The sequence below is a fragment of the Conger conger genome, chromosome 6 (assembly GCF_963514075.1).
Source record: "Conger conger chromosome 6, fConCon1.1, whole genome shotgun sequence".
Classification (NCBI taxonomy): domain Eukaryota; kingdom Metazoa; phylum Chordata; class Actinopteri; order Anguilliformes; family Congridae; genus Conger; species Conger conger.
Window position 1 is genome coordinate 38508641 of NC_083765.1, and position 19130 is coordinate 38527770.

The 19130-nt window shown below is 49.3% G+C and overlaps 1 protein-coding gene across 1 annotated transcript in view; it reads left to right on the plus strand.

Annotated features, from left to right (window-relative positions):
• Window positions 1–19130, plus strand: part of LOC133130240 (insulin-like growth factor 1 receptor) — a 107145-nt gene that overhangs the window by 72797 nt on the left and 15218 nt on the right. The window contains exons 3-11 of the mRNA XM_061244655.1: window positions 4812–5118; window positions 7058–7194; window positions 8290–8434; window positions 10963–11171; window positions 12305–12431; window positions 12672–12907; window positions 13061–13228; window positions 13552–13759; window positions 18541–18815. Of these exons, the coding sequence (XP_061100639.1) occupies window positions 4812–5118; window positions 7058–7194; window positions 8290–8434; window positions 10963–11171; window positions 12305–12431; window positions 12672–12907; window positions 13061–13228; window positions 13552–13759; window positions 18541–18815 (1812 nt within the window). The remainder of the gene's footprint in view (window positions 1–4811; window positions 5119–7057; window positions 7195–8289; window positions 8435–10962; window positions 11172–12304; window positions 12432–12671; window positions 12908–13060; window positions 13229–13551; window positions 13760–18540; window positions 18816–19130) is intronic.

The window sequence follows — 19130 nt, forward strand, 5'->3', positions numbered from 1 at the left end:
TATAGACCAGCTGATTTAATAGCTTTTTCTCGGTATCGGCCTGAAGTGAACTCACCCTCTGCTGAAATGAATTGCAGTATTTCTGGCATGTTCTGTGGAATCCTGCTGACAGAATTTTTTGGACTCCCCCGCTGATCTGTGATTAAACATCTTTGTGATCCAGGGTTATATAACCCCCGGACCGAAAGGACCATTAACCCCGAACCCCGGAATCTCGGAAGTGCTTCCCGGGTGGCCGAAAACCGGCAGAGCGTGCGGCGTGTGAAAATGGGAAAACCTCGTCAATGAGGGTTCCATTTAGTCACGGCTTCACCCAGTTATTTATATAATATAATTCATTAACGTTCATCGTTGAGAATACCATTCAACTGAAAAATAACTAAGAGTTGAAAGAGTTGGTGCCAATCAGGGTGGGAAATTAACACCAGCCACCAGCCAAATGCTGGTCAATTTTATCTCTGGCTGGTAGCCACTCATCAGTTTTAGGTCCTTTTCTGTTGTATAGGATTTCTAGCTGTCTGGTAAAACGGCAAAATTGGCTGGTGAATTTTGTGATGCAGGCACCACTGTGGCAAGTGAACTGAAAAGTTAGCTTCCTGCCCTGGTTCCCGTGCTGGACTTCGTGCAGTCTGTAGCAAGTCAAAAAATGTATCAATGTTCTGAAACATCCAACAAGCACTTTTTCACTAAAGATTTGCATTCAAAATATTTCTGAAAATTTAAAAGGAAATGGATCAGTGAAATTAATGTCTATGACGAAGTACCTGTAGCCACGTCCAGGGCGAAGGTCACCTGCTCTTGTTGCTGTGGTAGCTGATGGTAGCTCCACTTACTTAGTCCTCTGTTTCCAGATGGATGGATGTGACTTAGGTCTAACAATGCCAGCTAGCTGGTTTGTTGCTTACTGTGATTAAAGGTAAAGGTATTTTTAAAGGTAATAACAAATATTCCAAGTGTATTATGAAAACATGTATAACATGGTCAACCTTTGTTTTCTGTGTTTTCAAGCTTTTCAAGCGAGCACACACAAAAATGTTTCAATATGTTGCCAAACGTTAGCTAACGTTAGAGAGACCAGATGTGCGTTCCAGATGGCAAACGTTAGCCAACATTCGCCTTCTGTTCATCGCAAATGTTAGCTAACATTAGCTAACAGTTTGAAAAGGTAGTGCACGGTGAACAAAAATGGCTGCGGATGGGGAAAACATCAGCAAGAGAACAAAAGTTGACAATTGTTTGGCTGTTATAATACTCTTTAATCAATGTAATATTTCTTCTTACCTTAAATAAATCACAGGTAAGAAAAGAATGAGGTAGCTGGCTTTCTTAGATCTTTGTGTTTGCCACCAATGTTCGCTGTTTTGAACGCACATCCGACATCCTACTGTATGAGCATTGGGATGAATCCTTTGTAACGATACGCGTTTTTCCAATGTTACGTTTTTGCTACGTAGATGAGAGGGAGAAAGGTCGTAATGTGTTTGAATTGAGCTGTTTTTCGAAAAAGTTGGTTAACGTTGTAATGTTGACCATTCCATCATCAATCCAGAAGTCGTTAGCTTACTCGAACGCCCCGATCCTAGGCTCCTGAAACGGAGCGGCCATTTCGCAGAGGCGTTCTCGGGAGCATTCTCCGCGTTGCGTTCTCCTTGTTGGGCAGCGACGGCGTCCCGCGGCGCCCGCAATCCTGGCATAGCTGCGGGTACAGCAGGCGGGTTCGGAAATAGGCCCACGCCAGGGCGCTGGGGAAACGGCTAAAAATACGCTGCCGTATCCTCCATACCTCAGTGGTTTGGTCGTTGTGGGGCAGGGGTTTTGGGGCAGCGTGGGCTTATATGGGTGGTGGAATAGTAGAGAGCGGGGAGGGGGGGCGGGCGTGATGGGGGTGGTGGTGGGAGAGAGCGTCACAGTGGGAATTTTATCCGTGGTGAGGAATTCTCCCCCACTCAGGACAGCCATCCCGCCTCCAGCTCAGCGTCCTTAAATAGCCACAATACACGACCCCACGCGGCTATTTAAGGACAGGAGCAGGTCCAACCATCCAGCTCAGGCCTTTACCGATTTCCATCTCTCTCTCTCTATCACTCTGTCTGTCTCTCTCTCTCTGTCTGTCTCTCTCTCTCTCTGTGTCTGTATCTCTCTCTGTCTTTATCACTTTCTGTGTCTGTATCTCTCTCTGTATCTGTATCTCTCTCTGTCTGTCTCTCTCTCTGTGTCTATCTCTCTGTATCTCTCTCTGTGTCTATCTCTATCTCTCTCTGTGTCTGTATCTCTCTGTGTCTGTATCTCTCTGTGTCTGTATCTCTCTTTTGTCTGTATCTCTCTCTGTGTCTGTATCTCTCTCAAATACACATTGTTTTATTCGCATGGAATACAGATGTACGAACAATAATATTAAAATTATTATAAATGTAACAATATATATCAATAACTGACTGCAACCATAATAGTGATAAATGTGTCAAGTATGTTTGTTTGTTATATGTAGGTTGTCACTCTCTGTCTCGCTCCCTGTCTGTCTGTATCTCTCTCTCCCCCGTCTTGTCCATCTCTCTCGCCCTTACATAAATGCTGAACGCGTCACCACCTCGGCCTGCCACGTGGAAGGGGCGTAAGGAGATACACAAATAAATCTTTCCAGCATGGAACACGTCCAGTCCTGACAAAAATAGTGGAGGTTTTTTAAATTTTATTACGGAAATAGCGCTGGCCCATTAATTGGAGCTGAACAGCGTCATATCTGTATTTTGGTTACTGTCGAAATGGCTTCTAAACTCATCGTGATAACGCCCCCGGGCCCAGCACCCATCCATAACGCCCCCAGGCCCAGCACCCATCCGTAAAGCCCCCAGGCCCAGCACCCATCCATAACGCCCCCAGGCCCAGCACCCATCCATAACGCCCCCAGGCCCAGCACCCATCCATAAAGACACACGTGAGCCTTATATATACAAGGATTACCATCATTTGTCATCGTTTGGATCCATCGGCCCAATAAACGCAATTGCCAGGTGTCCTCATAATGCTAAATACTACTGTATATAGAAATAAGTAAAACGGGAAAAATCCCGTTCAGACACTGCTTTCTCCTGCGCTGGGCGTGGTGCCAGCCGGCTCGCCGGGCGTTGCTAGGAGACGGCGGCGAGCTGGCGGGCGCTTCATAAGGGCTGGCGAGGGGCATTTTACCTGAGGCCTCGTGAGTGTGTGAGTGTGTGAGTGAGAGAGTGAGAGAGTGAGAGAGTGAGAGAGAGTCCGCCCTGCTCGCTGTATCTCCTGCAGGAACGGTGCAGCTGCTGTCCCCCATGTCTGTCTCACGCAGGCCTGGTGACACCCCAGACTGTGTGTGTGTGCGCATCTGTCTGTGTGAGTGTGTGTTTCTCTGTGTATGTATACGTGTGTTTTGAGGCAGTTGTGTTCACCTCAGCGGCTATCTGCAGTCACGGCAGAGTTTTGCAATGCGTGATGCTGAAACCATTAACGGCAAGCGCTCAACGGGTCCCATGCCTGCCTGAGAAACGCACACAGCGGGGTTTAGTGCTGGACACGCGCGTAAAGCCCGGTTCTCCTCTGCTCCTGTCAGCACCAGTACAGATCTGTGCGGTCCAAACCTGCAGCTACCAGGGCTGCTGTTTGAGACCATCGTTTGTAAGCTGGGTTTAAACTTCTCAGCTTATAAGCTTGTACATTCTTTGCCGGGTGCCTTGGCAAATATTATGCGTTAAGTCCATGTTTTTATTTATTTATTTATTTATTTATATTAAATGATGTAGTTATATTTAGTTATATTGAGTTACATTTAATTTTGTTTAGTTATGTTTAGTTATATTTAGTTAGGATTGCTGTGTCTTCTCTAATCCCTGCCTCCTGCCTTTTCTTCAACCTGTTTTCTAGAGTAGGGCACGTGTACCTATTAAGCCCACCCAAGTTTTGACATTTTTTAAGTATGTCGTCCCCTCATTTATAAAGAGTAATAAGGAAAGCTCAATCTGTCATTGGAAGGCGGATGACTTGATTTATAAAAGTTGTGACATTTAAGATGAATAAATCAGAAAAATGTGAAAAGTCCAGGCTATGTTCCCGGCGTACCATTGTTCCAAATAATCTCCTCAAATCTTTGTCACATTTTGCTAGCATTTTCTTTTTCCAAGTCTGCTTTTGAATGAGGAGTTGTGTAATGTCTCCATACTTGTACGTGACAGGAGGTTACTTGTTAAAGGAGCGCTGTCATTTATCAGTAATAAAAGATGGATTTTCCGAGCTTGCGGTCACACCTCATGCCATGTTACAAACACAAACGATATGACTGACTGTGTAGTCATATTGTAATACATTACACTATTCCTGATTGTTCATTACTCTGTGGTTTCCTGTCCAGTTCAAATAGCCAGAGAAGTTTCAGAATGGGATAAAGATGAAGGCAGTCTGTGGAGGTGCTACAGTGTATATGGGAGTGGTCTCCATTAAGCTCTGTTTCATTGATCAACTGAAGCGGATGATAACACATTTAATTTGCTTCGCTTGGGTTCTTGGATCTAAAGAGCAAACCAAAAACCAGGAGACCTTCAGGAGGCTCTCCAAGAGGAAAGGGGGAGGCTACCACAGGTTTTATTAAATCTGGGTACAAATGGAGCTGCCAATCACCTGCTCCTCCCCTCTGTCTCTCTGTCTTTCTCAGTTTCATTTTGGCTCAGTTCAAGTGCTTAGCAATGTATTTAAACAATATGTAAAATAATATAAGCCCCAGCTTATATCTACAGTCATGGTGTTTGTGTTTTGTTTTGAAAGTAAGCGTGTCCCCCTCTCTCCCTCAGTGTGCCCTGCGGAGTGTGACGGGCGTGCCTGCACAGAGTCGGGGGAGTGCTGCCACGTGCAGTGCCTGGGCAGCTGCTCGGAGCCGGGCAGCGACTCCGCGTGCTCGGCCTGTCTGCACTTCCACCACGAGGGCCGCTGCGTGCCCGCCTGCCCGCCCGACACCTACAGCTTCGAGGGCTGGCGCTGCATCACCATGGACGTGTGCGCCCTGGTGCACCTGCCCAACGACTTCGACCGCTTCGTCATACACGAGGGCGAGTGCGTCCCCGACTGCCCCTCCGGCTTCACCCGCAACGAGAGCCAGAGGTGAGCCCCGCCCGCGAGCACGGCCGTCTGTCTGTCTCTGTTTCGCCTGTCTGCCTGCCTGTCTGCCTGTCTATCTGCCTGCCTGCCTGTCTGCCTGTCTGTGTGAACGTGACTGTGATGGTCTGTTTGTGTCTCTTCTCTTGGACTCCTCATAATGGCTTCCTTGACCATCACTGGCATAACTCTGGTCCTCATGTTGACAGACCTCAGTAACCAAAGGCAATCAAAACCTAGAATCAAAATAAAGATTTCTTATACCAGCACTATGGAAGTGATTGAATACACCTAAGCAGACTAAGACTAAGCAGAAACATCTGAGAAGCCAACTGTCCAATTGCTTTTGGTCCCCTAAAATGGAGGGCCTATATGAAATGATGTAATTCCTACATGGGTCACCCGATATGGCTGTAAATACCCTCATATTAAAGGTGACAGCCTGCACCTCATACGTTTAATTTAGAATCCAATGTGCTGGAGTACCAAACCAAAAGAACTTGTACTACTGTCCAAATACTTACGGATTCCAAGGTATGTTATTGTTTTTGATTCAAATACTTTAATACGCTTTACTGAGCTTGTCTACTCAATTGGAACCTACGGAATGTTCTCAAAAAGTGCCAAACCCCACCTCGCCGTGTGTCTCAGTTTCCGTGGCCGTTTGTCTCTCTTTGTCTGTCAGTCCTTCGGTCAGCCCGTCTCTGTGCGACTCTGTGTATGCATCTCTCCCTCTCTCTCTCTCTCTCTCTCTCTCTCTCTCTCTCTCTCTCTCTGTTATCCGTCTGTCCTTCCCTGTGTGACCACTGCGCTGCAGGAATGTGTCCTCCCTCTTGCTGTGTCACAGTAGATAGTATTCAGGCAGAGACTCTTGCATGCCTTAATCGCACACGTGGAGTGCTTTTGCGCTGATTTGCGAGTGAATGTTGGCTAAAAGCCAAATAATATTATTAGCAGTGGAGGGATGTAAGATCTGAAAAATCAGTTTCCTTATTTAACCTTGGACTAGTTGGTTTTTGGAAGGTTTTGTTAAAAATGATAAGTTGCTATATTTCTTTGAGCGAGAAGCGTTTCGCTTATTTATGACGCCAACTTCAAAATGGCCCCCTGCTTAAGGGTACTCTCTCAAGAGCATCTGGTGACTTCTCCTCTCTTTAAGCTAGTAACACTGGGTCAGCATTGAGTACGGTGCTACAAACTTTTGTTATTGTTGTTTGTAAGTGTTCTATGGTTTTAGAGCACTGGAACACCGTGCTGTGCGCTAACAGTGAAACTCGATCGGCATATCCTGGCAGAGGCCAAAAACAATTCGGAAAACAATCCCACCGTTGGACCACGGCTCAGGGCATTCCTAGCGAGCAATCTGTAATTCAGTAAGCCTATTTAAAGGCGTCTCGGTCAGCACAAACCATAGTACTGCCCCGTTTCTCAAGTATGCTGTGACGTTTTGAGCTATTCGAAAATATCTGTATGCTGTTAACCTGATCCGGTTTGCTCCGTAAGTCTTCAACGTACGTGTGCAGGTTTAGTCTGGCTGGCCGAACGGGACTGCAAGCTTTTTACAGTGGGGTGTAAAAATTTGGGCCCCCCGTTTTAGATGTATGTTACGCTGAATCTGTACGAGATTGAAAGCAAACCTGAGCTCTAAATGGTACATGAGTTAAACATGAGATCTTTCTGCCAATTTTAAAGCAAGATTGCTTTGTATTTAAATGTTTTACTGTTTGTAAATGATAAAAAAAAGGAAAAAGGGCCCTGTGCAAAAGGGCACTAGCGTTTGGAACACTTGACACTGCTGAGGCTGACTGTTCCAGAACCTTCTGGCATTGAATGGCTTAAGGCCCTGCCCCCAGATATCTGGTGGCGCCAGGTTAGGCCTTTGTTGGCTCATACTTTAGTCTCACTCTGCTCTTTTCCTCCATCTCCCGCTCCCTCCCTCCCTCAGTATGTTCTGCAGTGCATGTGACGGTCTGTGCGATAAGATCTGCGATGACAAGATCATCGACTCTGTGGATGCTGCGCAGTCGCTGAAGGGCTGCACTGTCATCAAAGGCAACCTGCACATCAACATCCGCCGCGGCAGTGAGTCCTGCAGGCCAGGAGGGGGCGCTCACACGCACGTGCTTATACACACGTGTACACACACACACACGTACACGCACATACACACACACGTACACGTACACATACCCACACACACCCCCACACGCACACGCACACCCACACCCACACATACACACACACGTACACGTACACATACCCACACACACCCCCACACACACACACACACACACACGTACACGTACACATACCCACACACCCACACACACACACACACGTACACGTACACATACCCACACACCCACACCCACACACACACACACACACACGTACACATACCCATACCCACACACACCCCCACGCGCACACGCACATACACACACGTACACGTACACATACCCACACACCCACACCCACACACACACACACACACGTACACATACCCATACCCACACACACCCCCACACACACACACGCACACGCACACCCACACCCACACATACACACACACGTACACGTACACATACCCACACACCCACACACACACACACACACGTACACATACCCATACCCACACACACCCCCACGCGCACACGCACACGCACATGCACATGCACATGCACACGCACACGCACACACACACACATACACACACACACACACACACACACGTACACATACCCACACACCCACACACACACACACACACACACACACACACACGTACACATACCCATACCCACACACACCCCCACACACGCACACGCACACGCACACCCACACCCACACATACACACACACGTACACGTACACATACACACACGTACACACACCCCCACACACACACACACACACCCCCACACACACACACACACACACACACACACACACTCACACTCACACTCACACACAAACACCCTCGCATCCACATACACATACAAAACTTGCACATACAACAGCCATAGATGCATGCATTCAGACACACAAACACGCAGATATTCTGTGACATTGGATATCGGGAGGAGAATAAAACTGTGGTGAGTCAAAATGCATTTCTTTCATATAAATATACCTGAGTGAGGACTGAGTCGGGCTTTGGGCCTGTTCCCCCTGCAGATAACATCGCCTCGGAGCTGGAGAGCTTCATGGGCCTGATCCAGACGGTCACCGGGTACGTGCGCATCAGCCACTCCCACACCCTGGGCTCCCTGTCCTTCCTCAAGAGCCTGCGATACATCAACGGAGAGGAACTGATGGACTCGTACGTCTGGGTGCTTCTCTCTTTGTCTTTTCTTCTCTCATGTTCTCCTCTTTTCTCTTGCCAGTAGCCTAGTGGCAAAGGTACATGCCTGGGACCCAGAAGGTTGGAGGTTTGAGTCCCGGGGTAGCCACGATAAGAATCTATACGGCTGTTGGGCCCTTCAGCAAGGCTTTTAACCCTATGTTGCTCCAGAGGGGATTGTTCCCTGCTTAGTCTAATCAATTGCAAGTCGCTTTGGATAAAAGCAGCAGCTAAATAATGTCATGTCTCTCCTCTTAATGCCTGATGTCTGGGTATCCAGAACAGTTGGTGGAAATGTCATCCCTGTCCCATAAATTGTGATGGCTGTGATTGCCATACACCGGGGATCAGCAACTCACGGTCTTTGAGTGTCGAGACCTGCTGGTTTTCCACCCTTCCTTTACCTGGGAGTCAGGAGTGAGGACAGTCTGGCCCATCAGTAGCATTCATTAACCGGGTGGAAGGAACCTGCGCTGGATTTGTATTTGAGGGCCAGAATTGTGAGTAACACAATAATTACCATTAAGGGCTTGGTGGATTCTCTCAAAGAAAGGGGATGGAAACCAGTATTTACCAGCAAAATGGCCAAAGATGAAAAAAGTAGGTTTGGGCCTGGAACAGTACTGTATGACCCGGGCCCTGTGGGAAGAATATTGCTGTTATTTCCAGTTGCATCTTTCTTTGAACCTGGGAAGATTCTGTTCTCACCGTGGGATATGCTGCTCCATTTTGTGGTCAATATTGTGTTCTTCTGAAACAATGGGCGGGAGCGCTGTGGGAATTTTCTTTGGACAGAGGTTTCTCCTGTAACACCCCAGCGGGACGATAAATACAAACCGTACTCTCTGCTTGACCTACACAACTTTGAGCATGCCAGATCATGAGCTCAAAGAAAAATAAACAAAATCCATGCTCCACTAACTGCAGATATTATGTTTAATCAGTAATCCGCCATGGTTACTTGAACATTATAAAAGATGCAGATTCTGTTAGCCAGCAGTGAATATTTCTCATTCTGATTATTGTTGTAAGCAGTGTCTGAGGCATGTTAGCCTTTGGGTCATCGCAAACCTAAGCCAGATAGCATTTATTCTTCATTTATTTATGAATTGATTGATTTTTAAACATTCAGCTGACAATGTTTCTTATCAACTTCTTTTTTTCAACACTTTTGGGGCCTAAATAAATAATAAATAGTGTTATTTAGCTGACACTTTTATCCAAAGAGATAATGTCCCCTGGACTAATGCAGGGTTAAGGCCCTTCCTCTAGGGCCCAACAGCCGTGGCTAAACCGGGGCTTGAACCACCAACCTTCCGGGTCCCAGTCATGCACCTTAGCCACCAGGCTATAGAAACAGTGATACAGTTGAAGAAGTCAGTGGTTAATTTCAGAATCTATCCCAAAATGGGCATCTTGAATAAGTGGACTTCGAGGGGCAGGGGTTTGCCCCTGCTGTCAGAAGCCCTCAAAACAGTGGAACACGGTCACAAACGAGGCAGTGTGTCGCCGTGGCGACTGGAGAGTATCCAGCGATAGCAGAGAGGGTCATGGGAAGGCCTTTGCCCCTCTGCTTGTTGTCTCTGGTCGGAGGGTTACATACAGGCAGAAGAATGTCACCGAGGGAAGCCGGAATTCCGCACATTCCTCAGGGTCCAGTGGAGCCCAATCCCGCTTTAAAGCCGGCGCGGATCACAGCCGCGCCCGCTCCCAACCGGCGTGCCAAACGCCACACGCTCCCAGTTTCTGGGCATTCACTCCGCCCCCGCCCTCCATCCATTGGCACCGCTCAGCCCTTGGGGGTTTGTCCTACGCCATAGCCACCTAGCCGCCAGACCTGGGGCAAATGCGTACTCATGCACTGGCATACTTGAACCTATGAAATAGGGTAATGGCTAAGGTACATGACTGGGACCTGGTTGGTGGTTCAAGCCCCGGCATAGCCATGCTACGATCCACACAGCTGTTGGACCCTCAAAGTGCTCCAGGGAGGATTGTCCCCTGCTTAATCTAATGAACTGTAAGTCAGTTTTGATAAAAGCGTTAGCTGAATAAAGATAATAAATTCTGGTCGTCTTGGTTGGCTCAATTTCAGCAGGCAAAATCAATCGGAAAACGGAGAAAAGCTTTTGAATCGAAAACAATCGTGTTTTTCACCCTGGAGTGCTAGCTGCATGCTAACGTTAGACATGGGCTTGCCCAGGGTTCCGTGCTCTCATTGGCCGCATTATTCCAGCATCGTTGGGGCATCCTGTGTTTATGTCGCCGGCAGTCTGGAAAAGCCTTGCATTGTGGCTTAATCTCACGGGGGTTTGAACCTTTATTAGTTGAGTCATTTACTGCACAGCTGGCTGAGGATTTGGTACAACTGGGTGAGAACATCCACCCAGTGTGGGAAAAAAAATGTACACAATGGATATACAAGGTTTTTGCACAGCAGCAGCAACAATACGTAGCGCATATGCGAGTTAACGACTTGCTTTGTTTGTTTGTTTTTTTCCTCCTAGAGCGTACTCGTTTTCCGCTCTGGATAACCAGCACCTCCAGTACCTTTGGGACTGGACCCAGCACAACCTGACCATCAAGGCTGGGAAGGTCCGGTTCCGTTTCAACCCCAAGCTATGCGTCTCCGAGATCCGCAAGATGTGGGAAAAGACAGGAATCGCAGAGAAGTTCGAGGAGGACCACTTCCCCAACAACGGAGACCGAGCGAGCTGTGAGTGGACCGCTCTAATTTTCTGTTTTCTGGACTGCATGGAACTGATGCCTGCATCACGGTCTGAAGTCTTAGCTGTGCGCCGCCGCCGTGCGATGGGGTTAGCGCTTTTCATAGGTTCCAGAAGCGCACAGGCAGGCAAGAACACGGTGAACTCACAATCTCTGTACCTGTATGTACAAGTGCAGATGAGCTGATTTCAGTCTACACATGCACACATGCGCTCATACACACACATACACACACAGACACACACACACCTGCGTGTGCCTGTACATACACAAATCAAGCAATTTGGCATGTCAGTATGTTTGCAATGTTCCTCTCTCCTCAGCTTATCTTGCAATCTTGAATGCAAGCACTCATGTCCACTTCCCTTGCCTCAAGCTCTCATATTTCATTGCAAAATCATTGTCTATGATGTCTATAAGATGTTTGAGAAATCATAATGGGAATTGCGTTAGGCTGCCAAAGCACATAGAATATTAAACGGTACGTTCTACTAAATTTTCAACATTTTAAGAATCCCACATGAAGAAGCATTAAGCAACAACACACGGATTCAAATGAAGTTTTAACTTTAATGGGTGTAGACTTGATAAATATGTTCCTTTGGTATTTTCTTAAAGATATTTCTAGGGCTTTTTCAGCTTTACTGGAGTGTAGAGAACCCGGAAGAATGGGAGGGAGAGGGGGAAACACATGCAACAAAGGTGCTGCAGCCGAATTTAAACCACGGATGTCATGGCTCGCAAAGCAGCAGTGGTCCTCACTCCTGGTCCTGGAGAGCCGCAGGGTATGCTGGGGTCCTCACTCCTGGTCCTGGAGAGGCGCAGGGTGTGCTGGGGTCCTCACTCCTGGTCCTGGAGAGCCGCAGGGTGTGCTGGGGTCCTCACTCGTGGTCCTGGAGAGCCGCAGGGTGTGCTGGGGTCCTCACTCGTGGTCCTGGAGAGCCGCAGGGTGTGCTGGTTTCACTAAGTTCACTAATTAACTGCTATAATTGATTCATTAAGTGCTGAGTACCAACGAAGGCCAGCCCACCCTGCAGCTCTCCAGGACCAGGAGTGAGGGCCACTGGTCAGCCTACGCCACAGAGACACCTGATAGATGTGTTTCTTCTTCTTTCTGCGCAGGCGAGAGTCACATCCTCAAGTTTAAGTCCAACAGCACCATGAGTAGCCGCATCATGCTGACCTGGGAGCGCTTCCGGCCACCTGACTACAGAGACCTTATCACCTTCAGCGTTTACTACAAGGAAGCGTGAGTGCACTGTCTGTGTCTCTGTGTGCACGCATGTGTGCACGCATGTGTGCACGCGTGTGGGCAAGTGTGGGCATGTGTGGGCGTGTGTGTACATCTGTGTACAGGTGGGTGTTTGCTTCTTTGGGTGTTTGGTTAAAGGCTGCTCTAGTGTGGGTGTGTGGCTGTGGCTGTGGGTGTCTGTTCACATGTGGCTTCTTTGGGTGTTTTGTTGAAAGCCGTTCTCTTGCTGTTTTGCAGACCCTTCCAGAACATCACAGAGTTTGATGGGCAGGATGGGTGTGGGTCTAACAGCTGGAACATGGTGGACGTGGACCTGCCGCATGACAAGGACGTAGACCCGGGCGTCCTGCTGTCCCCGCTCAAACCCTGGACCCAGTACGCCATCTTCGTCAAGGCCATCACCCTGGCGGTGGAGGACAAACATGTCCCCGGAGCCAAAAGTGAAGTGGTGTACATCCGCACCAATCCTTCAGGTATCTGCCCGCCTGTAACAACCTTTAGCACGTAGACACCTGTACCCCTGCCTCTGTACTTCACTCATGTAAATGGTAAACCGTTGGAATTCATATAGCGCCTTTATATTACCGCCTGAGCTAATGTCGCCCTCTTGTCTCTCCATATCGCAGAGCCCTCCATGCCACTGGATGTGCGCTCTTACTCAAACTCATCCTCCAAGCTCCTGATCAAGTGGTCCCCACCCATCTCCCCCAATGGGAACCTCACATATTACCTTGTGCGCTGGCAGCAACAGCCTGAGGACCAGGAGCTGTACGAGCACAACTACTGCTCTAAAGGTGAGCGCCCCCTACTGGTGCCCTGGTCTCAAAGCAACATTACATTATTAGCTATTTAGCTGAACCTTTTATCCAAAGTCACTTACGGTTCATTAGACTAAGACAACAATCATTCCTCTTCATCTTTGCCTCCCTCCATCTCTCTCCCCAAGAATCAGTTGTACAGCCATGACTGTTATTTCCAGTTCACATGGCAAATGGGCAAAGTCAGTAGGGAATTAGGACTAACTACTGTGCCAAGATAAATACAAATGTAAATACAGTTACAACCACAGCTAGATTACACTACGAAGTACAACAAGGGGCTCTTTCTCTCCCCGCAGAGCTGAAGATCCCCATCCGCATTTCAGCCACCGGCCCGGTGGACCTGGAGGACGACACCAAGCCCACCAAGTCGGACGTGGGTGGGGGGGACAAGGGCCCGTGCTGCCCCTGTCCCAAAACGGTGGACGACCTGAAGGCCGAGGCCGAGGATGCCTCGTACCGGAAGGTGTTTGAGAACTTCCTCCACAACGCCATCTTCACGCCCAGGTGAGGCGCGAGGCTGAACCGTGCGACCAGCTTTGGTCAGAGAGGTGGTGAGGTGATCTCGGGCAAGTTTGGTCGATAAGGTGGTAACGTGGTCTCGACCAGGTTTGGTCGATAAGGTGGTGATGTGGTTTCGACCAGGTTTGGTCAATTAGGTGGTGATGTGGTCTTGGCCAAGTTTGGTCGATAAGGTGGTAACATGGTCTCGACCAGGTTTGGTCAATTAGGTGGTGATGTGGTCTTGGCCAAGTTTTGTCGATAAGGTGGTAACGTGGTCTTGGCCAGGTTTGGTCAATTAGGTGGTGATGTGGTCTTGGCCAAGTTTGGTCGATAAGGTGGTAACGTGGTCTCGGCCAGGTTTGGTCGATAAGGTGGTGATGTGTTCTTGGCCAGTTTTGGTGGGTGAGGTGGTCCTGGCCAGGTTTGGTGGGTGAGGTGGTCCTGGCCGGCTGAGGTGGTCCCTGCTCCCCGCGGGGGTACATTGCTGCATGTCTGTAGACATGTTCATATGACAAATGTCTACAGACGGAGCTGTGCTCGACAATGTTGTCAGGTAACTCGTTTTGATTATTGCCTTTGAGACCCGGACAAAACCATTTGTAAATGATTTTAGCATACTTGCATTGTCCACATGACTGAAGTAGCCTGCTAATAATCTGGAATGCTGTCATCGCGCCCAAAAACATTACGTTACATTATCGGCATCTTATCCAGAGCGACAGATGACAAGGAGCATAACCACAACCAGGGACAAGTGTGCTGCAAGACCTGAGACCTTAGCAACAACATTAGCTGAAGTTCGTCTTGCTGACATCCGCCTGGAATATGGAGGCTTGGGCAGAAAGGGGGACTGGTGTTTCAAGATGAGTTGGATTTAGCGCGATGGGAACGTGGGTCGGGGGTCATCTGGGGTCATGGAGGCTGTGACGGTTCTTCGACGGACGGGCGGTGCTTCCTTGCTGTGGCAGTCGGATATACGGCCGTAGCGCTGAGCATTGGGTGGGCTGTAGTTTAGGAGCGCAAACGAACCTGGGGAGGGTTGTGATTGATGAATCTGAGGAATTAACCCAGTGGGAGGGAGGTGGGGGGTGATTGATTGGTTCTGAAGGGTCTCTTGGATTGGGGGCCAGTGGAAGTGAGGTGAAGCGGATTAGCTTGTGTTTGGCACAACGGAGCGATGTCTGTATCACATTATCTTTTTACCTTGCTCCTGGCTATGCATACTTCCTTGTTACAAAAACAGGCCCATCAAAACAGACACACTCTCTCTGAAAGCCTGATTGCTTCTGCAAAGGCAGCTTCCTCGGGTTGAACTCGGGCCACTCATCTCTGTGTACCAGATGGCAGGCGGAGTTTGGGGCTTATGGGTACCTTACAGCTTCTGCAGAACCGACCCCCTCCCGCACCCCAGCCCATGTTGCTCATTAAGGCATTCAGTGTTGTGCTGTGTTGTTTTTCCTCTGTGCTACTCAGAGAAAACTATTAAAACATTATTTCTTCAGGATTGAAAACCGCTCAGAGAATTCAGATTCCTCAAAATAAACTTTAGGCAGCCGTTAGGCGTGGTGTGTTAACATGTTGGTCTCTGAGTGTTGGCGTGTTGCGTGTTAACATGTTGGTCTATGAGTGCAGCTGTGCTGCTTTTTGGCATGGTGCATTGTTGACGTTTTTCTGCATCGGTGATTTGCTATCATACTAGGTGGTAGACTTGTAAACCTTTACTTGCTAAACATGAACAAAAATGCTAATCGTTTATGAAAGAATCTCTAAATGATGAAATGTGTTTTCAAGCACACGTTATTAAATAATTGACAGTAATTTATTTTTGGTGTCCAATAATCACGTATTGTTGTAGGCTTGTGCTTAAAAGTATTGATGCTGATCTGGTGTCGATTTTGACAATTGAGTGAGGTTGTGGTGTCAACATAGGAAAAATGTACTTTCATCTCAGCTTGCCTTTTGAGTGTGAAAAAGCATTTTTGCACCTCGTAACGGTTTTTAGGTGATTTCCCGCCCAAGGGTTTTGCCCGTCTGCAGTTGACACGGCTGTGCGTCAGCGCACTCTGCCGTTGCCCTTTTCGGATCCTTGTTCCCAGGTCGTGTCGGTACAGCGTTATTTCGGTGCGTCCGCTTCGTCATTTGGGTCCGTTGGCGTTTGTGCCGGTTCTGTTCTGTTATTAGCGCGCCGGCTCGTTACCGTGCTGACGCTTCGCCATGCGTACCTGCTGCACACACAGAGGAAGCGCCTTGACAAGTTTAAAAAACAACAACAAAAAAACAGGATTTGGAGAGCGAGAGGGAGATGGAGAGGGAGAGTAGTGTTGAGCGAGAAAGAAACTGAAAGAAGAGGAAATGCCCCCCCCCCCCTCTTCCCCGCACGCTTTCTTTGTCGGCGCCTCCGTCGGCAGTAACAGCCTGCCAGAAATGCACGGTGGAACCATCTGGAATACTGATGAGAGGAGGGAAGCTCGCAGAGAGAGGAGCGGAGCGCCGGGATTATCCGCTGCGGCAGCCAGAGGGGGGAAGCCCCGCGCCCCGCCCGCTCCGGAATCCCCCTCCCTCAAACCCGCCACACAGAGCTGCTGTGGTTCTGATCGTCGACCCGGTCACAGCCCCTCCCCACGAACCACTGTAGGCACGGTTATCTGGTCCCGGCCCCAGTTCTAAACCTGGGGGGTTGGGGTTGGTTTGTGTGTGGTCGAGCTGATTCACGGTGCGGAGGATAGAGAGGGAGGGAAAGAGAGGAGGAGAGGGAGAGGAGGAGGAGGAGGAGGAGGAGGAGGAGGAGGAGGAGGGAGGGAGAGAGAGAGAGAGAGAGGTTCCGCTGTGACACTCCTCTCTCCGGGAGGGCTCACGTGAGGCAAGGGCGGGGCAGGGGGTAGGGGGAACAGCGTCTGCGGCAGGGACCTGTTGAAAAGAGGGAGAGATGGATGGATGGATGGAGGGAGGGAGAGAGACGGAGTGGTGCGGCTGAATTCCTCTCAGGTTCATGTGAGGACAGGCTGATAGCAGTGCCTGCAGGCTGAGCTTGGCTGTGTTGGGCTGGGCTGCATTGATGCTCATGTATATGCACATCTGTCTGTCTTTTCCATCAGCATTTCTCTCTGTTCGCCTCTCCCTCTGCCTCTATCTATTTACTGTCTCTGACACACATGCAGCAGTGCATCCATTTTACAGATGCTCTTATCCAGAGTGATTTTCAATCTGTATTACTCTTACTCTCTCTCTTTCTCTCTTTCTCTCTTACTCTCTCACTCTCTCCCTCACTTCCTTGCTCTCGCTCGCTCTTTCTCTCTTGCTCTCTCTCTCTCACTCTCTTTCTCTCACTGTTTCTCTGTCTCTCAATATCAATTCAAAATGCTTTTATTGGTATGACAAACACACACTTGCGCGCGTGCAGGCACACACACACACACACACACACAGACGCACACGCACACAGACGCACACGCACACAGACGCACACGCACACAGGCACGCACACACACGCACACACAGACACGCACACACAGTCACGCACACACAGACACGCACACACAGACACGCACACACAGACACGCACACACAGACACGCACACAGACAGACACAGACAGACACGCATGCACAGACACGCACGCACGCACTGACACGCAGGCACGCACAGACACGCACGCACGCACAGACACGCACGCACGCAGAGACACGCACGCACAGACACGCACGCACACACAGACACGCACGCACGCACACACAGACACGCACGCACTGATAGACACACGCTCAGATAGACACACGCACACATAGACACACGCACACAGACACCGCTCTCCGCCTGTCCCCGTCTCTGTGCCTCTCACTCCGTCTCCATTTTCTCTCACTTCCTCTCTCTCTCTGTCGTTCTCTCTCATCGCTCTATTCGCATGGCAAGACTTGTGTTCCGAAAGCAATAACAAGCACAGTAATATTAGTAACGACAACCCACCACTCCATCTGGGTTTCTCTCTCTATCCCCACCACGTGAGAGCTAACAGCGGGCACCAGGAATACAGAGCTCCTGTTCCTACATCCGTTGTTGTGGGACACCCGGGATTAGGCGGTGTGGCACACGCGGTGGCTGGTCCGGACCGCCGGCAAGCTTGCCGCAAACCCGGCATTCTGTCGGCATTACCGTCGTTAGCCCCGGCCTTTCTTATTCTGTGGGCCAGCGTCAGGTTTTTTTTCTTTCTTTTTTTCCCCGCAAGCAACATAAAATTGCGTTCCAGAACGCATAGCGTAGACAAGTGCATCTTTGTCCCAGATTTCCCGAGCATGTGTTACTACCCGCTGGTCGGGTGTTTGTCAGTGTGCCAAACAGCCCACCAGTACTCTACACCCCAAGCAAAACCTGGTCTCAGCAAACATCCCTGTCCCTGGAGTGCATAGCCTGTTCTCAACATTACAGTCCACAAGTGTTTACATTTTTATGTTCTGCTGAAAACGTTTACCAATTTGAGTTCCTCTTTGTAAATTTTTACAAAGATCCTTTAACAACTGTCTGATGCTGCAAGAGATGAGGAGCAAGCAAATCATTCTGAGGGTCAGATTTACTCAGGAAGATGTGTGTCCTTGGTCACATTCACAATGAAGAAAGTGCAGGGTAGATTATGTGCCTCGGTGGATGGGGACCAAGTTTTGCTGTTCTTTGTTGGATGGGTGTGTGGTGCCCCAAAATGTGAGCTCACTGTCGCCCTCTTTCTGTGTGGAGGACTCCTTCCTCTGTGGTGCGTCAGGTCCGAAGCTCTCTGTCTCTCGTCCCCCTCCTCAGGCCCCCAGACCGGCGTCGCAGGGACGTGTTTGGGATCGCTAACGGCACCCTCGCGCGGGGCAGGAACGTGACCGGACTGGAGGGGAACTTGACCGACGTTGACCTCGCCGACCGAGAGTACCCGTTCGCCGACACCATGGTGGCGGGCCGGGAGTGGACGGAGATCACGCTCCTGCAGTCCTTCACCGTGTACCGCATCGACATCCACGCCTGCAACCGTGAGGTCACGCACTGCAGCGCCGCCGCCTTCGTCTTCTCCAGGACCAAACCCGCAGGTCAGAACCGCGACCGCACCCGGTCTATACCGAACCCGCTGGTCAGAACCGCGACCGCACCCGGTCTATACCAAACCCGCTGGTCAGAACCGCGACCGCACCCGGTCTATACCAAACCCGCTGGTCAGAACCACAACCACAACAAATCTTGGGAGACCAATACATATCAATGTATACAGTCCAAATATATCCACTAAATGCCCATAATGAGTCACCAGCTAGAATAGGTGGCAACCTACAGGCTGAGAATAACAATTTGTTTTTTTTAAATGTTTGTGATTGGGCTGAATATTGAAACATTGCTGTATGCGAAAA